This window comes from Colossoma macropomum, unplaced genomic scaffold, assembly GCF_904425465.1.
Source record: "Colossoma macropomum unplaced genomic scaffold, Colossoma_macropomum, whole genome shotgun sequence".
Lineage (NCBI taxonomy): Eukaryota > Metazoa > Chordata > Actinopteri > Characiformes > Serrasalmidae > Colossoma > Colossoma macropomum.
Window position 1 is genome coordinate 14,642,081 of NW_023494792.1, and position 15,460 is coordinate 14,657,540.

General features: G+C 38.3%; 1 protein-coding gene across 1 annotated transcript in view; it reads left to right on the forward strand.

Moving 5' to 3' along the window:
- Positions 1 to 15,460, forward strand: part of grm8b (glutamate receptor, metabotropic 8b) — a 129,837-nt gene that overhangs the window by 26,282 nt on the left and 88,095 nt on the right. Inside the window, exon 2 of the mRNA XM_036576136.1 lies at positions 6,748 to 6,964. Coding sequence (XP_036432029.1) covers positions 6,748 to 6,964 — 217 coding nt within the window. The remainder of the gene's footprint in view (positions 1 to 6,747; positions 6,965 to 15,460) is intronic.

Sequence of the window (15,460 nt, forward strand, 5' to 3'; positions counted from 1 at the left end):
GTCGCTCAACATTGTAAACATTTTAAGGTGGAAAGAACAATCAAAAGGGATTCGGGCGATAATTCTTTTTTCTGAAACTGCTTTTGTGTATGCCAAACAGTGTCTTTTGAAGCAAGTGTGTGAGGCATGAAGCTTGCACGATGTTAGCATGGTGGGATATTAACTTATCTGTTATCTACAATAATCTCGTAACTCCAGTGCAAAACTAAAGCCCAGTTTCTGACATCAAACATGTCTTGGCTGATTTGGGTGAATGGGGAAATGTGTAAATTCAATGTTTATGGGTGTAACACACAGAAAAAAGCCATCATCATTAAGGACTTGTATACCAAGTGTAATATTATAATATATGAATGTGTTATGAATGCTGTAAATATGAGAATAAGCTTTGATAACAGTCGATCCTTGGAGCAATGAAGACATTCAATGACTTTAGTCTGCAGTGTGAATACTTTATTGTCATTCAAATGTTACAGTTTAAAAGATGATGCTATTTAAATTACTGCAATGAGAGAAATGATAATATTCAAACTACCGCCTATAGCTCATCCAGTCACACATCATCATGTCAACATTATTGTTGCTTTTCCAGCTAAGAACCCTGAGGAACTTAGCATTTCGTGGCTCTTACACCACATTTAACTGCATGCACCCCATTGCAGGCGACCCAAAAACTAAAGTTCGGCTTGGCAGATATCTTTCTGTGCTGCCCGGGGGGGCGACTTATGCTAATGCCATCTCTAAATCATCAGCCTCGCCTTTGAGAGAGCAAATCCTGTTTGCTTCTTCATGCTGACAGAATCTCAGTGAAATGTACTGATCCTCCAGGCCTTCGCCTCATTATCACCCTCTTAAATCGCATTCGCTCATTTGGGTTATCATTATTAGTATGTCTTCTGCCATCTCTGTTAATCAAGCAATTGTACCCCAATTCTTTGATGAGATTATTTGCAAAAGTCCTGTTTGATGTTTAAATTAGGAAAATAATTATCCAGCTCCTCAAGCTGTAACACTTTGAAATTCACCTTGGCAATGCACTGTAACAGGGAACAGGGAGGAGGGCAAAAACAGCTTACTGTAACTGGGTTATTTTTGTTGCAGGTTAAAGAAAGGGTTGAACTTCAGATATGAAAAACCCAGTGAAAAGGCTGACTTGGCTAGGCTGGACGAGGAAGGCATGCAGGACAAGGAGATTGCCATCAGTAGTGGGAAAGGGTGAGCTGGATGACCGAGTTAGAGCGGAAGATACAGTACCTACATCTTTTGTTCTGACACCATAGTGAGCCTTACTACAGCCTAGCACTCAAAGGACCTGTCCACTGAGAGGTGAAGGAGCAAGAAAAATTAGACCTCAGTGGAAGTAAAGGAAGCTGCAAGAAATTTTCTGGATTCAAATAATATGAATGCCATGTCTATGTGTGTGAAAACACAATAAATAATTATTTGTTTATAGCTCTGTGGGCCATTTTTCCTGACACTGAATTAGCCTTGTTTTGGGGTAAATGACACCATTAATGAGTATTCCTCACTGAAAATCTCTTTAGTATTGGACTATGCATAATCTTTATCATTGTTCTACTCATTTTGCCTGCTTGAGTTTTTATTTATTTATTTTTCTAGGTCTGATTGTGTGTGCAAATGAGCTTGCTCAGTCTTGAACAAATAAACAGCATAAATTACCTGTGGCACGAAGGGCTGAGATATCTCCTCAGGCCGAATGTTAGCAGTTATATTTGCTCCATCCTCAAACTCCACTCACATCAGTGCTTGCGTCATTTTTTTTTTTTAACATACTCACAAATTGTCCAAAATTATCCCAACTGAACCACACTTAACATGGCTCAGTTAGCAGACGCTGAATGCAGGTGCAAAGTTTCCCCTCTGAACTGAGGGTGAGAGACATAGACAGCACCAAAAGCATGCTTCCACACTTCAACTCAGACAGCAGTCTCTGGAGAGCATGCGCTTTCAAACAGAGGTGTGAAGCTGAAAATGGCACACAAACGGCAGTTCACACATGGAGTGTGTTTGCGAGGTGCAGTCCTCGGCTGAACAAGAATTACTTTCAAAACTCTTCAGAAAGACTGACTTTCTAAGCAGTGGCTATGGCTGTTTCTTATCTGTGATGGACTTGACCACAAAGCTGTCATTCTGATTTGTGGGAAGTTTACATAATTGATGGTTCTGAATGATCACGTGACTGATGCCACCACATTTACTTGTTATTTCATTGTGAGGATAAGAACAGTAGTTGTTCACTTCAGCTTTTGATATTTTACCTTGTTTACCAAAGCCGAACATCAGTGACTGAATCTCAAGCACAAGCTATAGAAGAAAAACAATGCAAGTATCACCTTTCTATGTGCTTTTCCCACAGAAAATGCTGTCATTTTCTGAGCAGTGTATGAAAGTACTGGTTCATGGCAGTGTAGGAAAGCACTGGTTCAATGCTGCATTTTCTGTATGTTACATGAACAGTATTAAAGATCTAAATAACCCAAATATGGGAAACAGTTTATATGTTGTATATTATTTATTTATCTATCGTTTTATTTATGTATAAAATATTATTTGTGTATTAAATTGGTTAATATATTAATTCTGATACACATTGCAATATACTAAGATAAAAAAGAGAAGGTAGTATAATGATGTGCCAATACATACAGATCTGTAGCGATGTAGTTGAAAGGTCACAACAATGTGAACAATCAAAATACATACCGCAGACTGGTAAAACAAGGGAACATAGATAAACAATCAGAAAAATAGCAAAATAGCAAACAATTAGAAAAACCCCTGAGGGTATACTCATTAAAGCTGGATCTGTAGCATTTATACATGAATTCGCCTAACATTTACTTTTTTAACAAGTGTTAAAATGGATTTAATATTAGTGCCTTATCTGTATTAGCAGGTTATGTTACATTAGCCATGCTTACTAAACCTGGCTCTTTGAATTGAAAAACATATGGCCAATCATTGTAAAACAGCATCTTCTTATTGTATAGCAGCCACCACTTGATTGGTCAAGTGCGTTTTCTCCAGCACCATGAACCAGTACTTTCCTACACTGCTCATTTGCTAATTTGACAGTCCACTGAAACCGACTGACAATCAGAAATCCCTCCCTCCACAGGGGTGCTGACAGGCACCCTGCAGCACAGACAGAGAATATGGCACCTGACAGCCTCTAGCCGTTGTAAGTATGATTTATAAATTGCCATTCATTTTGTTTAGACCCTCCAGCCAGTTTCACAGACATATATCAGCCAAAATTTTATATATTGTAGAAAAAGTTTCTTTCTTTTCACTCCTGGTAACAACAGTGCCCCTAATGGATGAAACGCCCCTGATTGCGAAGGCCGACATCGTGATAATGATATATATTGGAGATGATATATTGAGCAGCCCTAATAGAAAGGCTCAGCACACCTTTTGAGGACAAATGCAAGCAAACCAGTTGCTCTGAGTATTCTTTGTTCTACAAAGAGCTAGCAATCAGACTCAGTATATTCTCAGTTCCACATTAGATCTCAAATTCAGTATTCATGAGTCATGTGGAATTCATCAAAGCAGGAATCAAGACTATGATATATGATAGAAAGTAACACTGCGAACAAATATAGAATAAAGAAGCAAAGAGAAAAGTAGAGATTTTGCTCAATGCCTGCATAAGAGCATCTCAGTATCATAATCTCATTCACTGCTGCAGTTGGTGTGGAAATGTGAGTAGTCAAGAAGACGCGTGTTTGTGTGTACGAGGCACATTTGTCAAATAAAGGGAAAAAAGGAGGGAAAACAGTGAAAGACTGAAAGACTGAGTACAAACATCTCTCTCTTGCACAGCAATTTGTGTCCACCCCTCGTGGAGGAAGTATTTTAAATAAAGGTTGCCTGAGAGGTTAATTAGTACTGTCGTAATGTAATCTATCAGTAGTGAGTTGCTTTTCTACATTTGACAGCTCCATTATGGAGCCAAACACAAAGGCCTGTGAGCATGATTGAGCTCACACAAGAGATAACAGGTAAACAAAGAATTTGGAACATTATTCAAGTTAATGCGGCCTAAATTTTCAAATGAGCATAAACTTAAAAGAATTGCTATGGAGAAATAAATGATTGATAGCCTGTACATACTGCTTGACTACAGCCTTGCGTTGTAAGCTGTGAAAACGTGAAAACCATCTGGAGGCACCCTTTCACATCCCAATCCCAACATCCCCACTCATTGTCTACCACCCAGAGTGAAGACATCTGGATGACCACGGTAGCAGTGCAGAATTAGTTCATGATTTATCGCTCGTGCTCTCTGCAGTCCTGGAGAAGCCAAACCGCAGACAGTCAAGTGGCTCTCTCATCTGCACAGCTGCTAACAATCGGCTTATTTTTCAGATCATATTCTGTCCTACTGTAATTGGCCCTGCATTGCATATCGCAATTAGTGTGCATTGTTGCATTATTGGGCCATATACAATAAGCTTGTTACTGTAGACAAATCAAAAGCTTTATTTTGCTTGTGGTTTAAGATTTATTTGTCACTGTTATTACTTACACTAAAAACCTCTAATGTCCTTGAGAATTTATTCCAAAATAATGCAGATTTCAGTGATCACTCACATAAGCTTAGACATGCTCTTTTAGATAAGAAGTAATTTATCGAGCTTGACAGCCTCTTTGACAGGCACTGCCACTGAGTACTGATTCATTTCTTTACATTCAAATTAGAATTTCATTTGATGGAAAGAAGCAACTATAATTTCCCTTGGACCAAACACTTCAGATACCGCCTGCATTAAATGTACACAATCTCACAACCTGTCAAATATCCCCCTCCTCATGACTCTAAATTGTGTGATAGATCTGCTATGTGAACTCTGGTGTTAACATGTTTAATTAGCAACAATGTCAGTAGAACTGAGCCTTCTGCTCACGCATGCCAGCTCCTTCCATTCCACCCTTATTCTCACACACATGTATGCACACATGCTTGACAGTTCACAGGCTGATTCAGTCATCTGTGGTATTTGTATTTAAAAGCTTGCAATTTTATGGTGGAGGGTGAGAGAGCAGCGATGTACCTGAGCGGCCGGGCGGTGAATGGCATTTGTATTGCTGGCAGGTTCTCTGTCTGTCTCTTGCACCGAATGCCGATGAGCTCAGCCTCTGGGGCTCTGGCCGACAGCCTGGCCTTTTGGCTGAGGAGAAATCAATCAGACCGTCAATTGCCTCCAAAGAGCCATTATCCAGCTTGCCTCTCTGCCGGCCAGAGCCCCCCACCTCCCACATCTCTTTGCTCTCATACCTGCTGCTGGTAAACCATAAGTATCTAATGAATTGATGTTTTTGAATATACCTAAACTAAGGCATACACACTCTGACTAACTGTGGTATTTGGGTATCTGTAAGAGTTAATTAACAAACTGTTGAAACCTATGAGGAAGTACAAAAAGGACGCAATTGATAAATAAATAAATAATGATGTTCCACTGAATTATCGGCGTGCATATTTTCATGGTGATTTCAGTATTTGAATATTGGCACCTGCACTAGTTAGTATTTAATTACCTGCTCAATCCCAACATAATCCCAACATAAACATACATGTGCTGTGAAAACCTGCGTTGTTATTTGGTTCTGATAAAGAATATGTGACAGTAAATGTAATTTTTCTCAAGCCCTTGTAAATTTCTTTAAAGACTGAGTAATTGTATCTGATGGAGAACTTTTATTTGGACTGATCTCCCTTCATTGTTCTTTTGGCACTGGATCACTAACAGCAAAGTCTGTGAAATTACCCAAAATAATTTTGATATTTGAGTACTGTTACCTGTGGGGAAGAAAAAAAGACTTTAGTCACAATGAACATATTAAAAACTAGCAGCACTGTCTAAGTTGTTAAAGTTGAAAAAGGTAGCACTAATGAGTCAGAAGGAAAAAACACATTAAAATATGGTGTCCATGCGCTGCCGTGAGCCATAAGCCTGCAATTATCATTTTAAAGTCTTTACATATTATTGTCACAAGCACAGACTCAAAAAGATGGTCTGGCTTGATGTTTGGGTCTGAAATGCTATATTAACATTAAACTGATGAAGATACGTTCACAGTAGTAGACAATTCACTTACATCCTCAGAAGACATCCCCTTCTTCAAGTTCTCTTTGGATACTCTTTTGACACGCTCGCATAAGTTAAATTCATCCGCGTGGGGAAGGGCTACAAAGTGCACCTAACGTTTTAAAATGTTCTTCCACACGTTGCATGCAGTTACACTTTTCCACCAGAGACTTGTCCAAATCTCTAAATCTTACATAGTGTAGCTTTAAATAAAGTTGTTGAAATAATAAAACAAATTTGGTGTTCCACTGAATTATTGACCTCCATATTTTCACCCTGTAATGTAGTGTAACATATATCCGAGTAGTGATTTCAAATACTGGCACCTGCAGCAGTTCACCAAGGTTCACCATTACCTGAGCACATCTCCCAGTTTAATCCCAGTTCAAACATCCACATGCTGTGAAGCCTTGCATTGTTTTTTCTTTGTTGTTTGTTTGTTGTTAGTTCTCATAAAAAGGTATATAGGAGAGCAAACTATTCATCTAATACTGAGTTCTTTAAAGACTGAGTAATCATATTTGAAAGAAATCTCTTATTTGGACCACTCTCACTTCATTATTCTTTTGGCAGTGGACCCCTGAATCTTAGTTTATGGTTCTTAGAACTCTTTTTTTCTCCTTCACAGATCCCTCAGATTAGCTATGCATCAACTGCACCGGAGCTGAGTGACAACACCCGCTATGACTTCTTCTCCCGAGTGGTGCCACCTGACTCCTACCAGGCTCAGGCAATGTTGGACATTGTCACAGCCATGGGCTGGAACTACGTCTCCACGCTTGCCTCTGAGGGAAACTATGGAGAAAGCGGTGTGGAGGCCTTCGTTCAGATCTCTCGGGAAACCGGTAGGTGAAAGTTACTAAATACACTGTGGCTCTTTCTGCTCTTTCTGTATCAGCTAAGCTGCTCTATTATTGCTGTTTGGTAATGTGACATGAAATTAATATCATTTTTTTATTGAAGTTATTAAGAATTAGTTTCCTTCATATTGTGGAGTATTTTCTTTGAAAAGTTGGTGTCCTCAAAAGCACCTGTCAGAAAACCTTTAAATAGACGGGAAGGTGGTCTGAATTTGAATCTGATGAGGTATGCACCATGCAGGTTTGTGGTATTCAGCCTTTTCTATGTTTGTTGAACACTGTTGACACAAGGCATTTCAGAAACTGGATAGATTACATGGTCTGACAAAGAGATGATAGAGCATTTGCTGTCTCAACAGAAGAAGCCTTGAAGGGTGAGTCAGTATGAAGAAATGCAGAGGTCCTACTTTAAGGACATGTCTGAAAAGCTGCAGGTTCATCCATTTCTGCGTTCTATTAAACCGTTCTCAGAGACAGGTGAAAGTCCTCTGCTGCATCAGTCAGAAGCAAGCTGAGCACATCTGCCAGAATGTTTGTGATTATTCAGCCATTTAACCAAAAAGTGGAAACATACTCATAAAAATTCACCAGTACCAACATTCCGACACCCGCTGATACCGTGTGACGTAAGCCGAGTGCACACTGCCACGCTAATGAACAAACACAGTGCAGAAGGCTTTGCTCACACAGAGAAGTTTGACTCTGTGGAGGTCGGACACAAAGCCATCGGTCACTTTAAACTAATCGCCCTGGCAGATTCCTGCCAGACCTACACTGTGTTATTTTAGCCCATTTTAAACACACAATCACAGCCGCTTCCCCACTACGGTAGGAGACATTTCTCACCCAAGTCTATATATGCCAACTTCACTCTGTTTGACTGAATAGAATAGCGAGGTAAAAACATTAATACATTGATTTTTTTGTAAAATAGGCTGTATAGAGACCATATCGTCCTACCGTGTACATCACCGCCTGCTTTTAGCTTCAGTGCACAGTGTTAGCAGCTCTGCTTAGTTTGTCTTTGCCTAGCACTCGGCACAGAGCATGTTGTTTTGAATGGAACAGCTTTATTTGAAATAGTTCACAGACAGAGCTGTTGGTGTAGGCTGTGTTTCATGTAGCATGGACTAAGCATTTTCGTACAGTGTGAGTATATAAATCGTAGGTGTTGTCCATACGTGATGGACTATTCAAACGTTCAGTGTGTGTCACCAAAGAGCAAGATTTCTAAAATCGCACAGTGTTTGTCTGGAATTAGAGGACACTCATCTCAACCAGCCAAAAGACTTCAGACGTACAACTCCACCAGTGAGATCTTCAGAAGCTTCAGCCTCGGATGTGATTCCTGCTGTCACTTTGCTATAGAGACTGATGTTGAAAGAGACAGACAGAACCAATGCAACCTATGAAATGTACTTTATTTAGAGCTGTACAGAAGCGTTTTTCTCACGAGGAACTAAACCTGCTCTTCTCCACTGCAGCACTACTCAATCCAAGGTAACTAATGTAGCATAGCTAGCTATGCACGTCAAATCAGCTACATTTTAGCTGTTTAACTGTTAAGGTACTTTGCCCTCATTTACATTAACAACTGCTTAATTCTAAGTAGGTTAGTCAGTATGGTATCGGGCCCAATAACGGTGAGTACTAAAAATGGGTACTTGTACTCCTGCTCCATATCAATGCGTCCCTAAAGAAAAAATATTTATTTTTGAAGCAGAGCAGAGCAAGAATATACAGACAGGTGAGGAATTAAAACTTGACTAAATGAGTGGAGAAACATAAAGAAGCAGGTGCTTCCATACAGGAATACATGCATGATATAATTAAGCGATTAACGCCCTACTATGCTCATGGCAGGTAAAAAAATGATAAGCAGGCTCAACTGGCCTTGATTTTGCATCAAGATGGAAAGAGGAAAAGATCTAAGTAACTTTGAAAGAGGGTTCATTATTGGGACACTAAGACCACTCAAGAGGCTTGTGTTTCAACAGCAACAGTGACTAAACTGACATCTGCATTTAGATTTATGGGAAAAACATCAGTAAATTGGGTTGGAAATTGTGGTTGAAAGTTCAGTGTCCATAGTGCTCATGCATTAGTGCAATATGCAAGGAAATGCTTCCGAAAAAGTGAGCGAGTGTGTGTGTGGCGCACACCAAGAAAACAACACAAGACTGAACGCTTAATCCCTACAGTGAGGAAGTCCGGTGGCTCTGTTATGCTGTGTGGGGGATTTTGCTGGCATCGTTTGGGTGTACTTGTTTTCTTCACAGGGAAGAGTCACTGCAAACCTATACAAAGTTCTTCTAACTGATCACCTTTATCGTATGATAAAATATTTTATCTTAATGAGAGTGCTCTCTTCCAGGATGATAGTGCTTCCATCCACAGGGTTTCTGAATTGTTGAATGAGTATGAAAATTCTGTAAATCATGTTATGGATTTCACAATCACCAGATCTTAACCAGTATGGAGACATTAGACAGCTCTGACCACGATCATCATGAAAACACTAACTATCTTATGGAAGAATTGTTGTTGACACACACACACATACACACACACATATATATATATATATATATATATATATATATATATATATATATATATATATATATATTATGGCAAGCCAAACAGGAAATATTTAATGAACTTTGATATATATGGAATGAACATTGATATATATTGAATGAAAGTCGCTGTTGAAGGGTTGAGGATGGCCACGAAAAACTGTACATCAATAAATGGGCATTAACAAACTCCAGGTGGAGCTTAAAGGAAGGGAATTCTGATAAAGTGACCAGTATCTATACACAGTGATCCTGTGGACAGAGTGACCTGAGAGTGGCTGATATAGGATGTGAAGACACAGATGGGTGGAGCTTCAATATGTACATAATTTGACATGGTGCAGAAGAAGAGTCAGATGAGGCCATAATTTCTGTTTGAAAAATGCTCTTTTATTGAGAGTGAGGGAAAACAATGCCACTTGAAAAGCAACTGAAAATTGAGGTAGGTCACTCCTAGCCCTACTCTTTCTTCTGAGGGTCACCAAACACAAACACACTCTCCCTAACTCTGAGCTAGACACAAAATCTCACAGTAAACACATATGTACAATGAAAGTTCATTGTATATATATATCAAAGTTCATTCCATATATATCATTGTTCATTCAATATATATAAATTTTCATTCAATATATATCAATCTTCATTCAATATATCTCAGTAGAACAAAGATTGATATATATGGAATGAACATTGATATATATTGAATGTACATTCATATATATGGAATGAACTTTGATATATATGGAGTGAACATTGATATATATTGAATGTACATTCATATATATGGAATGAACTTTGATATATATGGAGTGAACATTGATATATATTGAATGAACTTTGACGTACATGGATTGATCATTGAGATGAAAAAATGAATAATATAATTCATAAAATGTTTTGTTTAAAAATTTTTCATTGTTTCATTGTTTAGACAGAGAGGGACTTTTGGGGTTGTGTGTCTTGTAGCCTTGTACCCCCCCCCCAAACAGACTATTTACATTGTTATTTAAAGTTGCTATGTTGTTGTTCTTCAGTGTGTATGTGTTTACTGTGAGATTTTGTGTCTAGCTCAGAGTTAGGGAGAGTGTGTTTGTGTTTGGTGACCCTCAGAAGAAAGAGTAGGGCTAGGAGTGACCTACCTCAATTTTCAGTTGCTTTTCAAGTGGCATTGTTTTCCCTCACTCTCAATAAAAGAGCATTTTTCAAACAGAAATTATGGCCTCAGCTGACTCTTCTTCTGCACCATGTTATGTACATTATGTACATATTGAAGCTCCACCCATCTGTGTCTTCACATCCTATATCAGCCACTCTCAGGTCACTCTGTCCACGGGATCACTGTGTATAGATACTGGTCACTTTATCAGAATTCCCTTCCTTTAAGCTCCACCTGGAGTTTGTTAATGCCCATTTATCGATGTACAGTTTTTCTTGGCCATCCTCAACCCTTCAACAGCGACTTTCATTCAAGATATAATGATGTTCATTCCATATATATCAAAGTTCATTCAATATATATTAATGTTCATTGTATATATATCAAAGTTCATTGTGTATATATCAAAGTTCATTCCATGTATATGAATGTTCATTGTATATATATCAAAGTTTATTGTATATATATCTAAGTTCATTGTATATATATCAATGTTCATTAAATATTTCCTGTTTGACTTGCCATAATATATATATACATATATATATATATATATATATTTGTCGGAACAAAACCTCGAATCTCAAAAATGGTAACTTTACAGGAAAAGGAAAAAGAAACTTGCTTTACTTTTAATGTAAGTCAGTGGAACCACATTTTTTTCCAAGTCGATTCTCTTCTTCTTTAACTCCTCTTTTCTCCAACTTGTTCTCACTAACAAGTGGCAGTCTTTTCTCTCTGACACATCATTCCAGTAATGTATCACAGTGGTGTTGGTGCAAGACCAGGGCCAGTCAGAATTACACAGTGTTGTAATTTATTAAGAGTGAAGAGGGGGAGAAAGGACCAGGCCTTAATGATGCATGTGAACATAATTATAGGGACAGGTTTGGTAATGGACTTGCCAAGCAGCCCCCTGCGCATACACAACTGTTTGCCAAGAGAGGGCATCGTAATGAAATCATGCTCCCCTTATGCTGTGTGATTGATTTATTACTGCAGCATACCACACTTGCACTCATGTAGACACCGGGCTTCTGCATTAATTATGTTGTAATTATGGAATTAAAATTCATAAGCTGAGCCATGCATGTGAGCGATTAACAGTTTGCACCGTATCTCCAGGCTCATTAAGAGAGAAAGTGTGTGTGTGTGTGTGTGTGTGTGTGAGAGTTTATGTGTCCATATTTGAGTATATTTGTGCATTCATGTCTGGTATGTGTCTAACTGTGTAGCTGTCTTTATGAGGAAGAAAGGAAAGTGTGGGTGTTGTTGAATCTATTTTGATGGTCTATGTTTCAGAGCTCTACAGTATTTACATCAAAGGGTAGCGTGACACACTCCAAGTAATAAGACGTTTCATGCTCAAAAAATAAAACTCAGTAGTTTTCACATACAGTCTGAAATGGAGCTTCCACTCCTTCTTAAGAAAAACTCATTTTTTTTAGTAAAACTACACACAGAAGTAAGAATACATTGACATGGTAACTGTGGGCTGAGGCTGATATCTGATATTTTTTGTGTACATATCTGCCGATAACAGTGCTTACACATGCACTTATAAACTGTAGAAACTGGTATGTAAACCAGTGTTACAGAGAAATGCAACACATATTTGTATAAGGTTACAAATGTAGTAAGATAAATAAACTGCCGATATTTCAGTACTATAGCCCAGTATCACCTAAACATTCTGTTCTTCCAGAGTACAGTAAACACATCATCAAATATCATCTTGCAGTATCATTTAGGTCTGAACACCTGTCTGATCTCTATATTTTGAATATGGAAGAAGCCTTGTTATACTGCTTCTGATGATAGCATTAACTATAAAACTGCAAGCTTTCTTGAAAGAAACCCATACAAAAAAGTAATAGAGTAAAAACTTATTGCAATATTTTGTTTATGTTTTGTGATTATACTGACAGTATATAACTATATATATTTCATTTTCATAGGGCAGTTACTATTTACTGCACTCTTGTACTTCAATATATGGCCTTTATACAGAACTCAACATGAATTAAAGAAATTGTGAGGTGTTAATAAAACTCTACCGTATAGGTGCATTACTGACCACAGTATTCAGCATGTAGACTTCCCAGGCCAGGCTTTAAAGGACTGAGAGTCTATATGTAGATTATATAATAAGCAACAATAATGTTGAATAATGACAGCCATACACTGAATGAAGGTGCACAATACAAGTACATGATTTTCCTCAGCCACCCTTGGGGAGCAACACTATTCCCATTCATGCACCCACCGTGTGGGTTTGTTTTAAGTGGTGCAATCTGTCATTCTGAGATGTGTCATGTGTGTGATTTATCTTGTTATATGCTTGTACAAACTGCCAGATTCTTTCCTTATGTTTGTGTGTTATGTTCTGGGGTACATGTAGTGATCTTGGATTTATGGAGTGTCTGTACTGGATTGTTGATTATAAGATTGTAGCTTTATGTTGAACCATGGCCCATCACACTTTATCTGTGCGCCAAAGTAACGCTGTACTGCTCCTATTTAGCTCTGCAGGCCCGCCCAAGATAATCACAAGTGGCATAGCTGGATATCCCCCTTGCTCTTTGCTGAGCTGGCTGTTGTAAAACGTCTGGCTCAGAATCAATTAGCCATACCTGCAATATCACCGCAGGTAACTCAGAGTAGAGCCTCTCATTCACAGTCCCCCACAGACTTTAGAGGAGACTTACATTCCCCCCATGTTAAAGGGACTTAATGAGCCCTTAACTGCTGCAGGGAAATCAAGCCCTGTTCAAGGGGCTGCATAAATGGAATATACAGTAGCGTCTCAGTGCAATGCTGCCGAAAGGGTGGAAATCTTCCCCCTAGATGCAAAGTCACTGACCTCATTGGCTGGGATAAGCTGTCATGGATTAAGAAGGCATTTACATAATGTTAAAGAGAGATGAAACTCAGCCTTGCCCAGAACCACCTAATTTGAACTGCCATTCTCTCTGAATTTGCAGAATGGCTAACAACCGTGTAGGAGAGACGTCTTCAAATAATAATTTTCGGAGCCTGGTAATCCTATTAGGTTAGATTAAATATTTCAGACCTTCTTCTTTCCTTCGTTTTCACCTTTGAAGTTTCGAAATATTTTTATCCAGTCTCTTGCACCTTCTCTTCTCTCTCCATCTGGAGATAGTCCCAGTCGAGCAGTTTCTACGGCAACCCCTCCCATCCGCTAAATTAGATGAACTGCTTTTGAGCAGAGTGCTTAAGGATGATCTTCTGCCCAACCATAGAGGGCAGCAAAGCTCATACAGTATCACCATGGTGCCACTGCAACGGAGATTTATGCCCAAAGTGCTCATTTTTGATCATATTTCATAGAACAAGCTCCCTTTTATTTGATGTACATCAGAGGTCATCCACTGAATAAGAGAGAAAGAGAGAGAGAGAGAGAGAAAGAGAGGCTTCCTGAGGTTTCTTTCTACTAAGTGCTTTGAATTTCTATGTCAGTTTCTGGCCAGTGTATGTGTTGTAAAACATTGTGAAAAGGCTGAAATTATTCCACTGATGTCTTCTATAAAAGATGTACATTGACTCGTTAAGAAAAGTTAAGAAAAACCTAATTAACCAACTGATCTTAATATTATGTGTCCACACTATGCTCAGAAAAGCATGTTGCGACATGAGGTGATGTAATTTATCATGATGTTTATCATGATTTATCATGATCATTTATCATGTTGCCCAGCCCTGCCAATAATGTTAATTATTGTTAGACATCATATTAAAATGTGTATTAACACATACAGTAACAGAGATAAAGTTTATCTTATATTACAGTAAGCAAGAGTCTGCCTATAAATAGTTCTGACATTGAGCTGTGAGTGTGGTCTTCCACATAGTTTAATTCAAAACTTTTCCAGCTTCAGGAATAAAACAAAAACAACAAAACCTTTCAGATGATCAAGATAATGTGTGTTTTAATAAAATGTTCCTCAGTCACATTATAGCTGTTAGCCTTAACAGTATGTTGTATATGTTTATATTGGATCAAGCAGGATGTATTTTCATCAGTTAAACATATTTAAATAAAACAACGTAGAAAATAGATTTGTTGAGACACAGCATGGGTCTTAAAGAAAAGCAGCTGTTGTAATATCTGACTTGTTGAAAAGAACTTTGGAGGGCAGCAGTAAATAATGTTTGTTTGTTTAAACATAAGCTGTTTCTGTCTTGAGTTGGGAGCTACTAAGTAGCGCTAGAAAGTGGCATAGCTAATCATTCCATTTGGCTGCTTTGGGCTTGTACCTTAATACTTGGATATAATGGACAAAAAAATACAAATTGTTATTCTCAATAATTTTTATGGTAATTAATCGTCAATTAATCGTCACATATCATTAAATCATTATTGTTATGAGATATGATGTTTTCAAACCGCAGGACAGTTAAGCATCCTGTTCTGTGGCTTTGGCAAGGATGCCATCAAACTGCACTCTTTTATTTAGTTTTGATGCTGAGACTAAATGCCTTTGAATGAGTTATTTGCACTGATGTGTAGAGACAGTCAGTACCATCTTGAAATATACACAGTACTGGTACTGATACTGGCAAGTTCTCTGTTCAACATTGACTACACCTTTAACCACCTATGAACACCAAGGGCCAGCTTTGCTAAGCCGTCACATTACGTATTTTAACTGTGTACAGGAAGCATTCTTTCTGAAAATGCATGTAGTTTAGGTAATACGAGCCTAACGCAGTTTCTTTCAA